This window comes from Ursus maritimus, unplaced genomic scaffold, assembly GCF_017311325.1.
Source record: "Ursus maritimus isolate PB19 unplaced genomic scaffold, ASM1731132v1 scaffold_9, whole genome shotgun sequence".
NCBI classification, from domain to species: Eukaryota; Metazoa; Chordata; class Mammalia; order Carnivora; family Ursidae; genus Ursus; species Ursus maritimus.
The window spans coordinates 37,173,879-37,189,791 of NW_024427107.1; the positions used below are offsets into that span (position 1 = coordinate 37,173,879).

Here is a 15,913-nt window from a genome sequence, read left to right on the forward strand (position 1 = left end):
GTTAAAGGCATTACATGTATTAGGTTATCCAATCTTCACAAGTAATCCTTTGAGAAAGGTATAATTATTATTATTCCTAATTACACATGAAGGAATTCTAGCCTAGAAATGTAACTTGCCTAAGGTCAGACATCTAGTAAATGGTGGAGCCAGGCACAAACTCAGATCTCCTGCTTCTCACCCACTACGGGATACTGCCTCCCAGTAAGATTCAAATCCAGGTGTGAAGCATGAGACTTGTATACGGAGAACAAGACGTCACCTGATAGCAAGGAATTGCAGGGGGGATTGCTGGGACTTAGGAGGAGTAGTCAGAGAGGAACGTACTGACGTGGTGCTTCTTTCTATATAAACGACCTCTCAGTTTGGACGTAGCCTGTCTTAACAGTCGTACTTATTGAATAGGGGCTCCATACATAAATTATGGCACTTTCATTTGGTAGAAAGTATGTGGCTACCCAAGATGGAGACAACACTATATATGGATAAGAAAGGATGTCCAAGGTATATTGCCAAGTAAATCAAGCAAGGTATAGAATGGCCTGTACAGCTGCTACCTTTTGATTAAAAAAAGAAAATATATATTCATGAATTTGTTAGGCTATATAAGAATGTCATTGGGGGATACACACGAGACTGGAAATCATAGATGCCCTTTCTAGAAGTGAACTGTATGGCTAGGGGATGAGATAGGAGGGAAACAGTTGACCTTGGACGTGCTGTTTTACCTTTTGAATGTTATGCCAAGCCTTGTATTGTTATCTGCTCAAACAAACAGGTACACTGTATGCATGATGATAAAGATGAAGCTTTCAATGGCACGATGTTTGAAATAAGCTTGCAAAATTGAGTTTTGGAAATCTTAGTAAAATTAGGCATTTTATGAGGCAAAACAATGAGGTAGGTTCATGTATTGGTCCTGAAGGGGATATCCAGGCCTCAGCATATGCATGTAGACTTTTGTATTTGTTTATGTTTGAATTTAAATGATTTTTCTTCGGGAGTGACTTTTTTTAAATATAAGATCTCTATCCAGCCATATTTTTGAGTGGATAAATTAATAAGTTGAATAGAACGGATTCTATTGGATATTGGAGATAGAAAATGTGTGGAAAGACCAAAATGTTGTTACAAAGTATTCTCCTTACTTCTCCTCCCCCAGTGCACATACAAAATTTAGAACATCAGTTGGGGTGTCTCGGTGTCTCAGTCTGTTAAGCATCTGACTCTTGATTTGGGCTCTGGTCATGATCTTGGGGTCTTGGGATCAAGCCCCTTGTCAGGCTCCATGCTCGGCAGGGAGTCTGCTTGGGATTCTCTCCCTTTCCCTCTGCCCTCCCACCCCCGCCCCGGCTTGCTTTCACTCTCTCTCTCTCTAAAATAAATCTTTTAAAAATTTAGAATATCAGAAACATGATTACAGTATATAAGAAAGTTGGAATAGATACCATATATCTCTTTCACTGAAAATTAACATTTTGCATTTTTTAACTTAATATAGTGCTTACTTTTTGCAACTTCTGTCCTTTCCAAAAACATTTATAAACCCCAGAAGAACTGATTTTCCCCTTGTATCCATACGAGGCACTTGAATGAATTTTGTGAAAACACATTACTGATTTTAAGAAAAAAAATAAAAAGGAAGAATTCATTTCTTACTCCTAAAGCTATTTTTCTTCACCAGATTGAACAATTTTCTGGAATGTTTCTACTGGTCTTTCTTATATTGTTTGCCTGATGGCAAAGATTGCATTCTGAAAGGCAAAGTGATGTTTAAAATAAGCCAACGAGATCGAATTTTAGAAATACTAGGAAGAAGGATCAAGCATTTTCGGAGGCACACCAGATTCAGAGTTATGCATAACAATTTTTTATCATATAAAAAGAAAGGCATAAACGCATCATTTTTTCTACTCTCCAAAGTAGCCTTTATGTTTCTTAGTTCTTTTCATCTTTTGAAAAGATTTAGACATTCCAGTCATATCAAACTTTCTGAAATTGAGACAGTTTTCTGATGCTTTTTGTATACTTACGAAAATCTGGATATGTTTTTTGAAACTTAACTTTCAGACTTCTCCATCTTGTGAAACCCCCTTATTCATGAAGCCATTTTATATGATGCAAAACAGAATACTTTATCTAGAAATTTTATTAAGTAATACATAACGCGATGGGAGAGTATTAATGTTTAATACTTTCTTGATGTTATTTGGAAACCCTTTAAAATGTAGAATCATAAACTTTTTTTTAGTTAAAATTGGGCTTTTCTAAAATCCAGTGATTTTAGGAGATTAGACAATAGAGACCTAACTTATTTGTGACAGAACCAGAGCAGATTCCAGTTTTTATTCTACATTGTGCTGATGTTTCCGATACAAAACATGTTTCTTAAAAATAAATTCCGGGAGCGCCTGGGTGGCTCAGTCAGTTAAGTGTCCGACTCTTGATTTTGGCTCAGGTCATGGTCTCAGGGACCTGGGACCGAGCCCCACATTGGGCTCCATGCTCAGCGGGGAGTCTGCCTGGGGATTCCCTCCCTCTGTCTGCTCACGTGCTCTCTCTCTCAAAAAAAATAAATCTTTAAAGAAAAAGAAATTCTGAAAACTAAAACAGGCATTAAAAACAGTGTGCACAATAGCAGCTCTCTGTATTGACACTTCTCAAAGTGTAGGCCACAGACTGACAGTGGCCCACAAACTGAGAGAAGAAGAAAACTTGACACTATTTACAAACTTTCATAGCAGCTTGACATTGCTACGATATCCAAGTACACGATATTAGTAATCCATTTTTATAGTTTTATACAAAAGCATCTCCCTGGCAGAAAATGGAAATTTAAAAATCTCACCCTTCCCCACAAAGAGTTTGAGAAACACTACTCTGGAGAGTGCTAGTGAGGCTCCCGAAAAGATTTCCAGGTGGAGATGGAGCTAGATAAGAAACCACACTGAGGCGGAAGGAGGAAGAGAAGGGCTTACCACCCCTCAGGAGCAGACGCAGCTGAGCCAGCAAAAGTCCCAAATTTTAACCTCCCTTGTGGAGGGAAGATTAATTTTGGTAGAAAAGGAGGGCTGTCATTAGTTATGAACTCTCAGTCTTTTTTCAGCCACATTTGACAGAAACTAAACTCAAAGTAGATTAAGAAAGGAGAGAGAGAGAAAGAGAATTCATTGATTCCATGACTAGAGAGTGGAGACTCTTGGCGTAAAGCTTGCCCCAGGAATCCTAGGGACTTGGGGTCATTATTCTTATTTATTCATTCATGCTGTCCCATGCCTTCTCCTCCCTTCTCTCTAGTTGTTTCTCTCTCAGGATTGCCCCAGTCTATTCTACCACAGGTCAGATTCTGCACGTGTGTGGCTTTAGGTAGCGTGAGGCTCTATCATATTACCTTAGCCCCTCTGGAGGTAAGAGGGAGCTGCTTTCTTAAGAGACCATTCATAAGATCCCGAAGGAGTTACTCTAAATGGCCCCCACTTAACACAGTGTGCTCACTTTGGGGCCATTCATCACAGCCAAGGGGAGAGGAGAGTGTTTTCATGCACATGCATGTGGCCAAGTGGATCGGGTTAAGGTAGGGTGGAACTGGGCTACTATGATCAACAGCTCCATCAGAAACATATAGTGGAGGGCATGTTCCCCAGAGATAGGGGATGATGGTACAGAAGAATGGAAGAGATGAGCAGAATAAGGAAGAGATGTCCACTGCATTATAAAGACGGATCTTTTCAATGTCAGAACTAACTGGTCTGAGAAATAGGAGGTGGAAGAAATAAAAATGAAGACAGAAAAAGAAAAGGGAAGAACCCCCAGCAGATGCTGGGAGCTCTGATGGGGGCAGCAGCGGAGGGGGCCAGGTGTTGAGCAACGGGGAGGAAGCAGTGAGACAAAACAGAAGAGGGAATTGGAAGGGTGGGGAGCCATGTATTCATTGTCCTCTGAGGACATGAGCCATGGGACAGCCTTTTAGTTCTGAAGATATGGAGGACAGCCAATCCAAGCTCAACATCCTCCAACAGTTAAGAGTGTCACGTTAAGCCACAGCAGCTGCTTGGGGTTATGTTGTGCTTCTGCAGTTATAAATCTCGGGCTGATGAAAACAGTGTCTGGTAAATTTTTATTCTGTTTCCCTGAGCCTCTGCTCCAGCATTTCCTTCCAGTGATACAACCGGAAAGCCAGAGCGGGCTTTTTTCCTTCATCTGAAATACCTTTGCAAAAGAATGTCTGTAAAACATAGATCCATTATACTCTCCCACATGCAAATTTTATACCTGACCTAACATTCAAGATGCAGTTTTTAACATTATTTATGTACAGAAAGCTGTTCAAAATCAGAGCCTTGGAGAACTCTATGACTTAATATCCTGTTTGAAGCCTCGAATGGTAGGTTCCGAGGTCCATCTAGTCACAAATGCCTGAAGTCAATGAGGAGAAGACTCTCCTTCCCGTGCCCTGAACAAGTTAGTGCAAGCGAGGCAGGGCCAGCGTCAGCGACAGGTGGTGCTCGCAGCTCATGATGTTAGGCTCTTAGGTCAAGAGTAGACCAAGAAAAAGAAGCTGCATTCAGGTTCCGTTAGTGCTGCTCAAACGGTAGTCCTGGAACCAGTAGCAGCAGCAGCAGCAGCAGCACCTGGAAGCTTGAGAGAAATGCAAACTCCCGGGCCCCTCCTTATAACGGAGACTGTCTGGGCGTGGGGCTCACAACCTGCGTTTGACAAGCGCTCCACGTGATTCCTACGCACGCTCAGGGCTGAGCTGTGCTGGTGTCAATCCCCGCAGCCTGGGCAACTGCAAAAGCCCAGAAGGTGACCACAGAAACCGGGCTGAAGTTTGAGCAAGAAGACAGGACTAGAGATACAAGTAAGCCTTAGTATCAGCCCTTGGTGCGCTGAAGCTGTGCGGATACTAAGTCTGAGAGGAGAGAGGCAAAGGGCCCGAACATGACTCCGGAGAATTTTTACTAAAGTCCGTCTTCTCTGCTGGGCGTTGTGTCTGGCTTCCAAGAGAGCAAGGTCAAATATGCTATTTTTACTTGGAGACTGGCTTTTTTGTATAAGCACGTTCCGTCTGCTACTAAATGGAACTTGGACCTCTGAAGAGCCAGAGAAGTAAGTAATAGAGGCTATTAGGTGGATAGAATTGTCGAGCATATGCTATTAACATGGCTTATGTAATTGTAACACATTTAAGCTACCACTTACCGTGCAGCACATACTCTTTGCAGATTGTTCCCTTTCTAAGAAATGCTTTGATTTGAGACCTAGTGTTAAAGGTAAAGGCTGCTTCCTGAAATCACCTTGGCAACTTTTTAAAGAAGACCTTGAGCCCACACCTTGAATTTTTGAAGCATAATCTCTAAGTGCTAAGCTTGAAAATCTGCATAAAAAAAAAATCTCCAGGTGGTTTAGATGCTCAGCCAGATTTAGAAACCTCTAAAAAACTAGAAAACAGTCACGGATATGAACCAATTAGATGTCTTTTTGTTTTGTTTTAACTTTAGGCTTGCACAAAGAAAGCTGCCCCCCTCCTCGGGGTTACACCTGGGCTTCATATGCCTCCTCCCTGTCTCTGCTTGGCGTCTCTCCACCTGTTCCCACCTCTTTCCTCCCTGCCTGTTGGTTCCAGCCTGGGAACATGACATTCGTTCTTCATTTGAACTCCTCGCACTATGTCATCTTAGTTCTGCATTATTTGTTGCTTTTGTGTCCCATTTCTTCAATGAGTCAGCTTTAGGTTCTACCTGCATTTCCTAGGCTCTCAAATTTCAGGGAAGGACTGAAACTGTTGTTCAAAAGTTGCCAGAGACATTAAATGTGAACTATACTGGTTCTTCTTCATTGCTTATTGAGCCTTTCTTCAGTCTAGAGAGCTCTGGGAACTCTCTTCTTGATTTCTGAGACCCCGGTCTTTTTCATCCCCTGCCCACCCAATTTAGGCTCCTTTTCAGTATGTGGCATATGGTATTTGTCTTTCTCTGCCTTGCTTATTTCACATACTGTAATGTCTTCAAGGTTCATCTGTGTCTTTCCAAATGTCAGGATTCCCTTTTACATGGTTGAATAATATTCATACGCATGTCTCACAACTTCTTTATCCATTCATTTGTCTGTAGGCACTTAGGTTGTTTCTGTGTCCTGGCTATTGTAAATAATGCTGCAATGTGCAGATATCTTCTTGAGTTAGTGTTTTTGTTTTCTTCGTATAAATACCGTGAAGTGGATTTGCTAGAACATGTGGTAGTGCTATTGTTAGTATTCTGAGGTCCCTCCATACTGTTCTCCATAGTGCTCTGCCAGGTTGCATTCCCAACAAGAGCGCCTGAAGCTTCTCTCTTCTCTGTACCCTCACCAGCACTTATTATTTATTATCCTTTTGATGCTAGCCATTCTGACAGGTGTGAGGGGATAGCTCAGTGTGGATTTGATTTGCATTTCCCTGATGACTAGTGAAGTTGAGCACGTTGTCATGCACCTGTTGGCCATTTGTCTTTTTTTTTTTTTTAAGATTTTATTTATTTATTTGACAGAGACAGAGACAGCCAGTGAGAGAGGGAACACAAGCAGGGGGAGTGGGAGAGGAAGAAGCAGGCTCATAGCAGAGGAGCCTGATGTGAGGCTCGATCCCGTAACGCCGGGATCACGCCCTGAGCCGAAGGCAGACGCCCAACCGCTGTGCCACCCAGGCGCCCCTGGCCATTTGTCTTTTGAAGAATGCCTCTTCAAGTCTCTGGCAGTTTTACAATTAGATTGTGTTTTTGGCTATTGAGTATTATATATTAACTGCTTATCAGATACACAATTAACAAATATTTTCTCCCATTCCACAGGTTGTCTTTTCATTTTGTTAATGGTTTCCTTTGCTGTGAAAAAATTTTTTAGTTTGATAAGTCCCGCTTGTTTACTTTGCTTTCGTTGCCTTTGCTTTTAGTGTCAAATCCCCCAAAAAAAGTCCTTGCCAAGACCAGTGGCCAGGAGCTTACCCCCGCTATGTTTTTTTCAAGGTGTTTTCTTGTTGAAGGTCTTAAATTTAAATCTTTAATTTCCATTTTAAATTTAAGTCCCAAACTTAAGTCTAATCAATTTGAGTTCATTTTTGTATGCGGTATAAGGCAGGGGCCCAGTTTCATGTTTGCATGTGGCTGTCCAGTTGTCTCATCACCATTTATTAAAGAGACTGTCTTTTCCCCATTGTGTATTCTTGGCACCTTTGACATAAATTGTGTATATTCATTGGTTTATTTCTGGGCTCTCTGATCTGTTCCATTGATACATGTTTTTATGCCAATAACATACTGTTTTATCATAGATTTATAATATGTATAATATATATAGTTTGAGATCAGGGAGCATGATTCTTCCAACTTTGTTCTTCCTTCTCAAGATTGCTTTGGCTATTCAGGGTCTTTCGTGGTTCCATACACATTTTAGGATTATCCTTCCTACTTCTGAAAAATGCCATAGGAATCTTGATAGGGATTGCATTGAATCTGTAGATTGCTTTGGATAGTCTGGACACAATATTCCAGTTCATGGGCACAGAGAATCTTGCTCTTGTGTCTTCGGTTTCTTTCATCACTGTCTTAGAGATTTCAGGAGAGATCTTTTACCTCCTTGGTTAACTCACAGGTTCTTAATTTTTTTTTTTTCATCACAAATTAAGATTGTTCTTACTGGGGTCTTAGACGATGGTCATCTCTAGGATTCAGTTCAAAAAGTATTACTCTGGTCCATGCCTTGTGTCAGTTCCTATTTTTAATATTTGTTATACGGTAAGTGGGAAAAAGTACCTGCCCTAATGTCCCTTCAGAGTTCAACGGAGGAAAAGCCATTTGGAGAGATCCCCACCCTCAGCTTTGGTAGGTGTGATGACATGGTGCTTTAGATTCAAGAGTCCGAATGAAGGTTCGTCCGTGGCTCCTACTACAAGCTACAAACACTGTGTAGTTCGACTATTCCTGTGGTTTTGAGTGCTCCCATGTGCTGATGACTCCAACTATTTATTACTGAGTTCAGGATTCCTATATCTAGGGGTCAAGAGCATTCTTGACTTAAACATTACTGGGTTTGAGTCCTGGCCCTGCCACTCATTAGGTGTGTGACCTCAGATCAGTTACTGAACCTCATCCAAGGCCTAGTCCCCTCTTTGTATGATGGGGATCATGAAAAGAGTTGTAGGAAGTGAGATACACCAGGTAAAGCATATGCCAAGTACTCCAGGTATGTTGCAGCTCCTTAACCTTTAATTCTTCATTTTTTAGAATTTGTTATTTTTATTTTTCCCCGTATTTGACTCTTTAGGGTACTCTAAGCTTTCATTTGGAATTCCCAGACTTCAGTCTGCCAACTTTGAAATACAGTAACTGCCAACTTTCGAACCAGCTCTTCAGTTCACTAGATGCTCAAGGGCTATGAAAATGACACACAAACGAAAAGGTGGTGTTATTTTGGTGTATGAGTTTGGACTCTACCACAACATGTGGTAAAACATGTATTGGCTTCCTAGGGCTGCTGTGACAAATCACCACAGCCCGGGTGGCTTTTAAAACCGCAGAAATCTGTCTTGGAAGCCAGAAGTCTAACATCAAGCTGTTGGCTCACCATGCTTTTTCTGGAGTGTCCAGGGGAGAATCTTCCTTGCTTCTGCCAGCTCCTAGTAGTTACCAGCAGTCCGCGGTGTTCCTGAGTCATAGCAACATCACTCCAGTCTCTGCCTCCATCTTCCCAGGACCTCTTCTCCCTGTCTCTGAATCCAAACCTCCCTTCCCTTCTACGGATCCCATCACAGGGTTAGGGTCAACCTTAGCTCAGTATGACCTCATCTTAACTTAACTATATCTGCAAGGATCCTATTTCCAAACAAGATCATGTTCATAGGTATTGGGTTCATAACTTGAACAAACCTTCTTGGGGGACCCAAGTCAGCCCATTACAGTGCACATAGAAAATGTTTAATATGTCTTGGATGAGTACATAATTAGCTTTAGACCTGAAAAACAAAATGATTTTCCAATCCCATTTTGTTTCTCACGTGAGACATTGCGTGTACGTGTGAAAATAGTCTGAGCTTAATCGGTCCCAGTATTAGCAAGGTTCAGGTTCTTGTTTGTGGTACCTCCTGTGAATTCCTCCTCTAGCGGACACCCAAATGCACAGTGTGTTCTGATCATGATGGACTCTGAGCCCACACTTCAAGCCAGCTGCTTGCCAGATGCTGCCTGCTACAACCGTCTATAGCCCTCATCTCCCATATACTTAGGACTGTTTCAGCTGTAATTACAGGCTCTGACCCTCTCCAGGTCCCAGGAACAATTTTGGCCTCAGCAGAAGGGATTTCCAGAGCTCTTACCAGTGTTGACTCAGTGTCCTGTCACACCGTGTTGATAGCATGGCCTTACATACTGCCTTGCTTCAGACGCCTATTTGTCTTGATTATAAGAACCGATCTAAAAAAATGGTGATCATGTGAGGCGATGGGTGCGTTAGTTAACAATATTGTGGTAATCATTTTACACTGAAAAAAAATTGTTTAAAAAGAGCAATCTCCATTTCTATCCTGGTTCTGGTTTTCTTGGCTCATCGCATAGTCCAATTTGATAACCTGTGTAGTATTTCTGTTCTTCTACAAACAGGGACCTGCACTGATGCTACCTCTTGGGTCAGGGGTCTGGTGGCTAAACTAACTTGCCTCTGCCTGTGGGAATAGCTGAGTAGAATCCGTCCCTGTAATCCCTTGGCCCCCATTCTGTCACTGTAGTCCTTTCGATGGAGGTCTCTCAGCTGAGAGAGCTCACCTCAGCTTAGTTTTTATCCACAGCATCTGCTCCATCAGAGGAGACGCATCCCGTTCTAGACCCTAGTCTTTCTCACAATCCCCCCTCCACCAGAGGGACAGACTCTTATAGGACCAGACTCTTTATGACCAGTTACAGATCTACTTCATGGAGTTAAAAACTATTCCAACAAATTTGCAAGGTCAGGGCCTTTATCATTCTTCTGATCTCCCAGTATTACGTCTGTTGATTTTCATTAATATTGTTTTGTTTGGTGCGTCAGAACTAGCCGAACACATTTGCTCTGATGATGATGGAAAGATATTTTACTCAGATTGTTCTTAGTGAATTGGAAGATCATAATAATCTTTTATAACATGAACACTACGATGGCTGGGCGTATTTGTTCCTTAGCCAGCCTGCTGGTCTACCAATAAACCAATGTGGGCATCGCTACAGTGCTCCCATCAGGGAGTAACTAAGCGTGTTGCTCGCTGAGTCACATTCTCCTTGCCTCAAATCCTGTCTAGAAGTAAACATCTTTGTAAGCCAAAATTAACTCCTTCAGGTTATTAGGGAGCTTAGCAGTGTTTAGCAAACTGTTTTGCCAACTGAAGAAACCCTGTTAGCACTGGTCGTATTCAGACTGGCGATGAACTGGAAGCTCGGTGAAATGTGAAGTAGGACTTAGACTCTAAAGGGTCCTGCTTAGAGCCACAGTGTATTGATTCTGAAGAAGCAGCTAAAAATCTTGAATGTAATCAGAAGCAAAGAAGGAGTTTAGAATGGTGGTTTTTCAGTAAGAAAGTTCTAATCCTTTGTTCTTATTTAAACAGCTAAATCCATTGAAAAATACTTCAAAGATAACTCAGAATGTTCACATGAAACTAAAATTGTTTTGGGATGGACCCTGGCATTGAGAGCTGGCTTATGGAAGGTTATATTAGAAAGATTCTGAATTCCCAAGTAGAAATCAGTCTGCACTTCCCAAATTCTTTTCTTGACAGTAAACCTACTTCTCAGGAGAGCAGGTTAGTTCTTCAGAATGTACAGTGCCCAACACAGGAGACTCAAGTCAAAACAACTTCAGCTGCCCCCAAGACTTATAAATGAATGGTGTGCAGTGTATGCCGTGTCCTTGTTACACTTGCAGTGTCTGAGTGGTGCTTTTTGCAAAACTGAATGGCGGGTCCAAACTGACAGATACATTGTAATTTATACCAAGTAGATTCATAAGTTAAGTAATGGGAACCTTACCATTCATGCTTCACATCTTTTCCTGATTCATTCTATTTGTAATCAAGGAGTTTGCTTTTTCCATTATAAATAAAACCTTGTAATAAGAGAAACCAAAGACTTGGAAAATTGTAAAGAAGGCAAAAGCAAGCGCAGCCGAAGTCCTAGCATCCAGAAGCAATGTGGCCTGCTGTTGGCATTGTTACTTACTTTCCCCCAAGTCCCGAACATATGCATTTTTTGATTCTATATATACCATTTATATCTGCTTTCAAATTTTTACATAACTTCTAAACATAAGCTTTTTTCCAAGCCATTGAAGACTCTTTAGATACATTTTAATGATTATATAATGATATGCAATTTGCTTAGTTATTCAGCTAATGAACACTTAGTCTGTTTCCACCCCCCCCCCCAATTGTCAGTCAGGCTGCAGTGAATGTCTGTGTTCTTTACCCCTCCTTGGCATCTAGCTGAGAATGCATTCTGATAGTAACACCCCTCTGGTTCTGTTTTAATAAGAATGTTGGCAATGTGACTAGCATTTACTCTTTCTGTTTATCTTTCTTTTTAAAAAAAGCCACCGCTAAAAGATTACAGGTTTCCTTACTATAAACACACAAAGGAGCAGGACAATAGCACACACTGTAGATACACTGCAGGCTTATCTATGGCGTAACGTCCCTTTATAATCCCGTGTTACTACAGGGTAGGGCTATCTCGTAAGAAATCAGCTCTATATAATTCACCCATGTAAGTCTATAAAAAGAGCCATGCTCTACTGTGCACAACAAACAACACAGCACAGAAACAGCTAAATAAAGGAATGTTTGAGGGGAGCACTATAGCACTTTACGAACATAGCCTTTTATTAAGAAACAAGTAGAACTAATGTCTGATACTAATGCAGATTACTCTGAACTACTATGTTTTATGATATATTCCATGTAATTCAATTTTCATAATGGATTGGACTGTTTATTCCTTTGAAATTAAAAATCTCATTATGAACCTGTGAAACGTTCTGAAGCAAATACAAAAACAAAGTGACCTTTAATGTCCTTTTTCAAGTCTGAAGTTCTATGAAAACACTAAGGTTAGGAAATGACATGTAAGTTTTAATGACCAAAGTGTTTGAAATGATACTAAAAATGTCTAATGATCTAATTCTGAATCCAATAAGATTCCAAGCTTTGATGGTTTTACCTCAAAATCCTTCACCTCTGTCTATTCTTTTTGCCTCTCACCCCGTCACTTCCTATCCGTCCTATACCTCTGATCAAGCTCCCATATTAGCTAGTACCTTTTGGCTTGAAATCCTGATATATAAAGACTTACAAATCAAATCCTATGTATGCACCACTGTATTAGTACTTGTACGCTGTAAAATTACACTAAAAGAAATGAAAAAGTGTAAGGTTAAATATGAATGGAGATATTTGAGAACTGTGGGATTTGATAATGGCATTGAATCAATATTAATTTCCTCACCTGTACATAAGAGAACATACTTATTTGTAGAATATACACACCGAAGCATTTAGGGGTAAAGGGATATCATTATCTGCAATGTCCAATCAAATGATTTGAAGAAACACCTACAGAGAAAGAATGTGATAAGTGAAATAAAATGTTGATAACTGGGGGGATGGTTAGGTGAAGGGCACTTTTTTGTAGGTTGCAAGTATTTCAAAATAAAGTTTTTAAAAAGTGTGTGTGTGTGTGATGTCTAAGTATTTCTTCTTGCCCCCATTGGATGGCCTTGCACACCCATTGGGTTGTATACTCCATTCTGGGATCAACTGCCCAGACTATAATAATAACGTCCAAACTGTTCTCTTGGCCTCTTTTTCACCCTCTTTTTGTCTAACCTCAACCCGTCGTTAGTGACCTTCCTAAAGTATAAATCCGATAATATCACACACTTTCTTTAAAATCCTCTGTGATTCCTAGTTGATAAGAGTACATAGATACTTTTCAGATGATCACATGAGGCTTTTCATTGTTTAGTCCCATTTCTTCATTAATGATTTATGTTCCAGCCAAAGGAACTACTCCTCGCATTCATAATTTTTATTGCAAACAGAGTTTCTTCTAACTGGAATGTTCTCGCTTTGTCTGCCTTTTCTACTGATATTTAACCCTTGAGAGTTACCCTCAAAATTTCATCCTTTATAGTCCCTGATAATCTTGCAATTAGCCACTTCCCCCATAGCAACTATTTTATTACATTTTAATTATTTACTATATGAGTCTACCTCTAAATCCAGCTGCTAGAGACTAGTGATCGGACATACTCGTCTCAGTATCTATTGCAACCTGATGGATCTGTGGTGGTTGGAACAGTGGCTGGCCCATAGCAATGAATGCCTGTGGGAAGAACGAATAGAAACCCACCCTGAAAGTACTTTAAAGCCTGCAGAAGGCTTTACGTGTTTTATCTGGTGGCAATTACTACTTCACAAGATGACCTGCATAAGAGGTAAGGATATCTTGAAGAGATATCCTTTATCCAAGATCACATATTCAGTGTCTGAGGATAAAATCCTGAATTTAAAATTATATGACAACTTGTGATGGAACTGGTAAAAAGACCCCGTGTTTGGGATGCGCTGGCCCCGCAGCCCTGACTGCCAGGGAGGAGGACTGGACTATGACAGTGATTTACCTTGGGCTTTTACCTGTGGCAGCTGAATAAAGTCAAAGATGTTCAGTTAGTTGATGTTTGCAGTTGACTTTTAGTAAGTCTTTATCATCTTTAAGAGATTTACTTTTATTCCAATTGCATTTAAACTTTCTAAAATTAGGAGTGAGTGTTGAATTTTATTAAATTCCCATCTAGTGTTTAATAGGAGTTTTCTCCTCTAAGTTATAATGTCATCTCAGATTGATTTATTGCTTGATTTTGGACCATTCTTGCATTCCTATACCATGTCTGCCATGGTCAAGACATTATTCTAATAGGAATGTATTCTATCTGCTAATATTTCATCTGTTGTTCTGTATTTATCTTCATAAGGGTAAGAGGTAACTATTGTTTACATGTAAATATTAAGCCGTGTAACTCTTTGTTATGTGTCAGAAATCATTCCAAAAAGGCATGGGGTCAAACTTACCTCATAGGTTGAGTTTAGGTATGGAAGTTCTAACAGTTCTACCAAGCCAGAAATCCTGAGAGCTAACGTTTATTAAGTGCTTATTTTGTGCAGGTTACTCTTTTAATGGTTTTATATGTATTAACCCATTTACATCCTACTGCATTCATATGACACAGAACTTATTTTCCCCGTCTTGTGGTTGAGGAACTGAGACCCAGGGATGCAAAGTACTTGTGGGCAGTAAATGGTAGAGTCGGCATTTGAACTCAGGCATTCTGGCTCCAGAGTTTATGTTCTTCACAGTTAAGCAGTATTCCCCAGCATGATACTGGTGGAAACACTAACCCCAGGAATTATTTGCTCAAAGATAGAATCTGATGTAATCATTGTTAATATGATTGACAAAGCAATGTAGAATTTGTAAGAGAAATACCATAACTATTATTATTAATATAATAATATAGATTGGGGAATAACTGTATTTAAGTATTTAAAAAGGTAAATATTACCAAAGTAACAATTTTTTTTTCCTTTTCAGCAATCTTGACACAGAAGAACTATGTGGTAAGTTGTATTATGGGGGGAGGGGTGGGCAAAGTTGTGGTATTTGGGGAGGAGGGGTGGGGAATCAAACTACTTGCTTTAGGTTGAAAAAGAGCACCATCTTATTTAAATTTCTACATACCCTGAAATTAATGTCCTAGATTTGGAATATAGTAAAAGATAATTGAGATCTCAAGGGATTTATCTTCATCTGTTTTTTTTTTTTTTTAAAGATTTTATTTATTTACTTAACAGAGATAGAGATAGCCAGCGAGAGAGGGAACACAAGCAGGGGGAGTGGGAGAGGAAGAAGCAGGCTCATAGCAGAGGAGCCTGATGTGGGGCTCGATCCCATAATGCCGGGATCACGCCCTGAGCTGAAGGCAGATGCTTAACAACTGCGCCACCCAGGCGCCCCTATCTTCATCTGTTTTACTCAAGCGTGTATTTCACTGGAGAAAGAGTTGGGGCTCATTAATTTGTTCATGGAGAAGAATTGTTTTCCACTTGATACAATTAGTTTAACAATAGCAAATTCTCCACTAGTTTGAATATATTTTTACATTGGTGTTTAATACAACTTCATTATTCTCTTCAAGTATATTGCCTCTTACCACTGTTTTTGCAAAACTGACCCCCTTGACATATAAAAACAACTTTGTTCCATATCTCCCTAAGCAGTTCTGGAATGTTAAATGTCACTTGCAAAACAAGTTTCGAGGGAGAGAGGAATTTCTACAGATTCTTGACTTATAACCTCTTCATTTATTTTCTTCATCCTCTTGGTTGGAAACAAAGGTCACAGGCTGGGAAGGTGGAAAAGGCCAATATTTCTGAGATTTGTTTTTTCTTATGAGAAAATTATGAAACATTGTGAGACTATTCAGTGTGAAACAGCTATTTTTCTCTGAATGCTGGGAGTTTTTAAGTTTTATGTTTTAAGGTAATTGTATGAGATAACACCTTGTCCAAGTTTGATTTTGTTGTCTAGGTTTTTTAAAAATAATTTTACAAATGAGATTATCTGAAACTCCTAACTGAAGTCACGAGCGCTTGCTGAACATCTCATAGTTCTTACAAATTTAAAGTTTACCAAATCATCACAAAGTCCATTTTACGGTATTCAAGAGTGGTTATCTTCCATTTCATTAAATGGTAGAGCAACACCGAGTGAGGTTATGTCAGGACAAAATATCAGAACACGAGGTTTCAGGGCGCCTGGGTGGCGCAGTTGTTAAGCATCTGCCTTCGGCTCGGGGCGTGATC

General features: G+C 40.1%; 1 protein-coding gene across 2 annotated transcripts in view; it reads left to right on the forward strand.

Moving 5' to 3' along the window:
• The window catches only part of NECAB1 (N-terminal EF-hand calcium binding protein 1), a 222,406-nt gene that overhangs the window by 59,052 nt on the left and 147,441 nt on the right, over positions 1-15,913 (forward strand). For both annotated transcript variants that reach the window (XR_005833662.1, XM_040625788.1), the window contains exon 4: positions 14,643-14,668. Coding sequence is in view for 1 of the 2 variants with exons in the window: in XM_040625788.1 (XP_040481722.1) it covers positions 14,643-14,668 (26 nt within the window). In the remaining variant the exon portion in view is untranslated. The remainder of the gene's footprint in view (positions 1-14,642; positions 14,669-15,913) is intronic.